Below are 5,799 nucleotides of genomic sequence, written 5' to 3'. Positions count from 1 at the left end.
AAATTTATGTTACTTGGACGTCTACTAGATGATTCCGCATTCATTCTCATTTGATCGTGTATTACACTACTTGATCCGTATTTAGTTAAATAAATTGCAAACATGTCTCGAAAACATTTGTTAAAATAATTTATTTGGTTTTGGACAAAGTTGGGTTCATCACCGGTTAGATTAAAAGCAAACGCAATTTGTTCAATTAGTGTTTCAACCCCACCAACATTTAACGTTGGGTTTAAAGCGGCGGCACAAGTAAAAATGGGGGGAATCTCCTTAAAATATTTTAAAAGTTTTTCCTTCATTGCAAAGCCAATTTCTTGAAAAACTTCGGTTTCAAATTCAAAGTCATTTAGTCTGGTAACCAACAAAAATATTTTGATTAAGAACCAACGAGCTAGTAGGGTAATAAACACCGGATAAAAAAGTTGTTGCATTTTTAAAAACCTCAAGCAAATCGGTTATTTTGGCTATAGTTTCCCTACTCGAATCCGGATAAATGTTTGGGACATGACCCCTCTCGAAAAGCCGATCGTGAAATGTTTGCAATGTTTCCCTTTGCCTTAAGGCAGTATGCATCATCATCCAAGTTGAGTTCCAACGAGTTGGACAATCCAAATTAGGACCCAAAGCTTTTTTATTAACGGACTTACAAAATCGTTTATAATCATTTAGTCTTTTGTTGTTGTTACAAAGAACCGATTTTATCATTGTTTTAAATTCTAATCTAATCGACTCAATAACCTCCAAACCGGCTTGCACGGATAAATTAATTATGTGTGCAACGCAACGGGTATGAAAAAAACGCACCGTCTAAAATCGGTGAAAGTAATATTTTCAATCTTGGAACCGCGTTTGTATTATTCGATGCATTATCAAAGGATATAGAAAAAACTTTATTTTCTAATTTATAAAGACAAATTACCCTTTTTAAAAGTGTAAATAAATTAGCACCGGTATGCGGCTCACCGAATAATTCAAACGCGATTGTTCTTTTCATAATTTGCCAATTATCTTGATCTAACCAATGTGACGTAACGGCTAAAAAAGAATTTCCGGTATTATGAGGGGAACTCCAAACGTCACATGTAAGCGACACACCATAACGGTGTTCTTGGAATCCTAAAATCATTTTTTCCCTCGCCGTACGCCACATTTTTATAGCATCTCTTCTAAGGGTAGTACGACTTACTTGAGTATAACGTGGTTGCATTAGTTGTTGAATTGTTGTCGTGAAATCTTCATCATCAAAGTGGTCGAACGACAATGCTTTTGTAATCACGAACTTTGTAAACGCTTCTCGTAATTTTTCGTTGTCGTAAACAAAAACACCACCTTGCGGTGTAAGATTCGATTGACTAGGATCCGATCTTGAGCGAAGTGCCTTGCATGATTTTGTCAAATGGTTCTTCAACGTTGTGTTTCCTTCCAATGCAAGAAACTTTAGACAAAGTTTACAACGCGCCCTCCTCGAGCCATTTGACATCTCACATAAATCGTAGTGATCCCAAATGTCTTTGTTTCGAGTGTGTTCGATCACTCTCACGACTTCAAGGTTTCCCCCGACGGAAGATTCAGCCGTGTTACTCATGATGAACAAAAAATTACAAAAATAAGATTTGAGAGATGTTTAAGTGTTGTGTAATAAGATTTGAGAAATTTGTAATCAACCAAATACATCCCCAACCTATTTATACATGTTTAGGGTGGTAAAATGGTAATTTTTTAAAGAAAAAAACGGTCAAAAACGGTCACAAAATCCCCCCCAACGGCTATATTAGCAGCTAGTTTTTTAAACCCAGACCGGTTTTTTTTCGGATAAAAACCGGTTTTTTAACCGGTTTTTTTCAAACCTGTTTTTTATTCGGTAAAAAAACCGGTCTAGGTTTTTTTCTCCAAACCGGTTAAAAAAAAACCGGTTAAAAAAAAACCGGTTTTTCCCAAATCCGGTTTCGAATATTTTTTTCGTAAAATCGGATATTCGGATTTTTTGTGCACCCCTAATTACCACCTCATAAATCAGTAAACATAACTGTATTAACGAAAAGGTATTGGTATTCGTACACCGGGTCACAAAGGTGATATACTAATTTTGTTTGACTTGATAATATGACATGTATAGCTTAGCATATTAACATGTTTCAAGCGATCATAGTGCAAAAATGCATATAAATGCTAAGTGTGCATGGACCATAGTAAAAGGTCTCTTTAGAACAGGATATGTTAAATCTTTGACCATGTATGACTTTGAAGTTTTGAATGGAATTGCAAGCCATATTTCAGGTTTAAACTATGTTTATGAAGGTTGTACCAAGGATGAATCGTATGAATTTTAAGGCTCCTGAAGCTCTTAAAACTACATATTTTGGACATTTAGAGAGCATAATATCGATATCCAACATACCTGGACATTTCAAAATTCAGCATAATCAAATTTTAACAGCCTACAAAATCGCCTTAAACATAGATTGAGACCATTGAATTGACTTTTGCTGAATCCTACTTGGCGCGACACCACCACATGACATCATATTTTTGTCCCGGGAAAACTTGGTATAAACACACACACACACACATATATATATTATTAGTTTGGGATGAATACAAAGTAGTATCTATTTAAATACATGATGCACAAACTCGGCACCTCAAGGAATAACAACAATTCCTTAACGTCATTTGGTTCGTGCAACATGAACACAACTTAAACATATAATAATCAGTATACATCTCCGTAGAGGTTTTCATGCAACACTATACAACAAAATAAGAGTCCTTTCCTATTCAACAACATTCACAAATGAGCCATCCATCCTACAAGTTCAATCATCTTCTCCACTTCTCGATTTCCCTAGTAGCTGCTATAGCTACCTTCTTGGTATTAATCACAAGCTCATCGATTAGGCCACTAATTTCATCCCTTCTCATTACAACATACAGACAAAACAAGTAGAGATTTGTTACTGATTACTTGACACTGTCCAAGTAAAAGCAAAATGCAAGCAGCACTGATTACTATACATTTTAACATTGCAACCCAGTTCTACAATCATTGAGATGCTCAAAGTGTAATGAGGAAAATGTTGATCTTGATGCCTTATGAAGCATTACAAAACAGGGGAGGAGTTGAGTTCGATGTTGAACACCAACCAGTTGAAACAATCAGGTGTTGCTCACAATTGATACAAATGAACCAGTTTCAAGAAAATCTATTGAAGTGTGGACAGCATTAAACATAATTCAAGAAGATGAATATAAAGGAATTTAAAGCGTGACCGCTACAAGATGTCAGGTCACACAACAAAATGTTGCTGGAATCTTCATGTGAACCATAGAACTCTTAATCCAAAGGGGCAACAAAAAGGACAAACACACTCTACTCAAGCCAATACCATCAGTAGTCTTACTAATCAGATTACTCCATGTAGTAGAGAGAATATTAATCGGCTGAAATTCCTCCATAACTCAAAAAGAAGAAAATAAAAAATCAAAATTATAAGTGCATGTTAATTAGCACTCTCAAGTTTCCTTCTCCATGTGCTCTTAGGGCATGGGTCCTCACTCAGCTCTTGGATCATACACTCCGGAGCAACCAACCACATGACTTACTAATCTCATACTATTTCAACTTACAACCCACGTCCTAGAAATTAAAAATATTACTGTAACAGGTGTTTCCTAAATAACAGTACCCGAGCAGGAAGACATTCACATCAGACAATCCTTAAATCCTGAACAATGTGTTGCATGTCCTGAAATAGTCTATCAACCTTATATCCTGAACAATGAAATGACCATCCAGCTCAGTTGGTAGAGCGCAAGGTTCTTAACCTTGAGGTCGTGGGATCGAGTCCCACGGAGGACATTTCATAAATTGGAGGTCTCTCACGGAAGCTGCTCTCAACCTGGCGTTGGGGGCAGCCTACTATCCTACCTCCCCCTTACCCCATTACATATGGGAATAAGGGTCAGCTAATTTTTTTATGAGGAAGAAGAATGAGAAGTTCTAAGGAAAACAATGGACTTTACTATCTTGAGTTTCCAGATAGCTATGTGGTTGTCCCCATTTCTTCAAAAGGAGAGAATTATTTACAAATCATCCGGTTTCATGAACTTAATAAAATTGGGGGGGGGGGGAATGATCACCTTCTTGAGACAAACTGTGCAATCCTTTTTCTGAGGAGAATTCCAATTTTGTGACTCATCTCTATCTCTCCCTCTCTTATAAATAACCACTCATCTCATTAATAGGGTTCCAATTTCCAAACAATTTATCTTCACACCATCCTCCCAAAGATAAGTTTTGTTTACTTCATCTTTTTATATCCAGACCCCAATAACCTGTTTTAAGAACTTTAATCCACATACACCTAGAAATCCAAAAACTTTCTTCACCAAAAGGGATGATAAATTTATAAATTAATAATAACTTGCTATGCCAGAAAGTAGGGTAACAAAGGTAACTATTTCCCATCAGCAAAACATGCATTTAAAATACAAGCAAAAGCTTCATTGAAGTCAATTCTATTATTTCTACAGACATAAAGAACTTACCAGAATAAAGCAGAAACAAATATAAATATAAATACTCACTGCAAAGGAGGATGCTGGTAGCCAAATAAGCTTTTAACATTGGAATATGTACGGTTCTCATCATGAGCGACACCCCTACCGACACCATAGCCAAATCCTAAACCAACCCCGCAACCAGCACCAAAACCAAAGCCAAATTGCAAGCCAGGAATTCCAGGACCAAAGCCAGCGCCTGGTGACAAAAAAACCATTCAACACTTAGCAAAGCTAAGAGTAGATCTGCATATGTAAACTGAATGGAACTATTTTAAAATTGAAGAAAATTAATAAATAACTGCAGCCTTAGGTCCATGCAATCCCAAAATAAGAAGCACAAAAAAAAAACATGGTCATTGACAAATTAAAGAGAATTTAGCAGTAGCCAGTAGGCCAGTGGTCTTCAATCTTCCAAAGCACAAAGTGAGACTAGCATCTATGTAATTATTCGCTTATTCAACAATTTTTTTTTCAATTATAAAGAAAATATATTGAAATCAATGAATAAAAAGCATGTCTATATTGCTAATCATGTAAATGGTCATTTCATCTCTGAAGTTGGGAAAAGAAATTCAAGAAGAGAAGATGGTTAAAAATGAATATGATTAGTAATGAAATACCTCCAATGAGGCCGGCACCAAAGCCGAGACCGCAGCCAGCACCGAGTCCGAAAGCAGGACCAACCTTACCGACGTCCTTGAGTTTAAGCTGCGGAAGTTTCCAAATAAAACCCTTGTCATCTTCTTCCACTGAAATTCTTTGCCTCCTGCCGTTTCCATTCATCGTCTCCTCTCTGGTTCACTTCCGCTGTGGGTTGGGCGGTCGGCGAATCAAAATAGGACCTAACTACAGGGACTGGGAAACAACAAAGGGAAGAGTTCTTACGTTATTGCCATTTACAAGTCACCAGCTAATTCTACCGTCAACCGGTTACCAAATGCCAAAATTGGGAACTATAAATTAGGGTAAATTATATAAATGGTCTCAATTATAGAGTGGTGTAGACTATTAAAAATTATAAATGGTCAACTTGATTTTTAAAAATTATAAAATGATTACTCAACCACTCAGATGTTTTAAATTCATCATTTTTCATTTAAAAAAATGGTTGTATGAACTGAATATTAATATGATGACTGAGATATGATAAAATTTAATCTCATAATCATTTGAATTTTATAGTCGTTTAATATTCTTAAATAAGATTTTATCATATCCTAATTAATATGATAACGT

The 5,799-nt window shown here is 36.0% G+C and overlaps 1 protein-coding gene across 1 annotated transcript; it reads right to left on the bottom strand.

The window, feature by feature from the left end:
* Window positions 1-2,748: 2,748 nt before the first annotated feature.
* On the bottom strand, window positions 2,749-5,514 carry LOC120133783 (keratin, type I cytoskeletal 14-like). The gene is made up of 3 exons (XM_039150300.1): window positions 5,184-5,514; window positions 4,588-4,759; window positions 2,749-2,914 (listed from the first exon to the last, which is right to left on the bottom strand). The coding sequence occupies exons 1-3, from the start codon at window positions 5,344-5,346 to the stop codon at window positions 2,821-2,823; spliced, it is 429 nt and encodes a 142-aa protein (XP_039006231.1). The 5' UTR covers window positions 5,347-5,514; the 3' UTR covers window positions 2,749-2,820.
* Window positions 5,515-5,799: the final 285 nt, after the last annotated feature.

Source organism: Hibiscus syriacus, unplaced genomic scaffold (assembly GCF_006381635.1).
Source record: "Hibiscus syriacus cultivar Baekdansim isolate YM2019G1 unplaced genomic scaffold, ASM638163v2 tig00110596_pilon, whole genome shotgun sequence".
NCBI classification, from domain to species: Eukaryota; Viridiplantae; Streptophyta; class Magnoliopsida; order Malvales; family Malvaceae; genus Hibiscus; species Hibiscus syriacus.
This window is presented reverse-complemented; position numbering and strand designations above follow the sequence as displayed.

Excerpts from the sequence above, each read along its gene's own strand:
- LOC120133783 (XM_039150300.1), bottom strand. The coding sequence starts at position 5,346 with ATGAATGGAAACGGCAGGAGGCAAAGAATTTCAGTGGAAGAAGATGAC. Across the intron at positions 4,760-5,183 it reads TGGTGCCGGCCTCATTGGAG|GCGCTGGCTTTGGTCCTGGA; the intron begins GTATTTCATTAC and ends TTTTGTCACCAG. Across the intron at positions 2,915-4,587 it reads TACCAGCATCCTCCTTTGCA|GGATGAAATTAGTGGCCTAA; the intron begins GTGAGTATTTAT and ends TGTAATGAGAAG.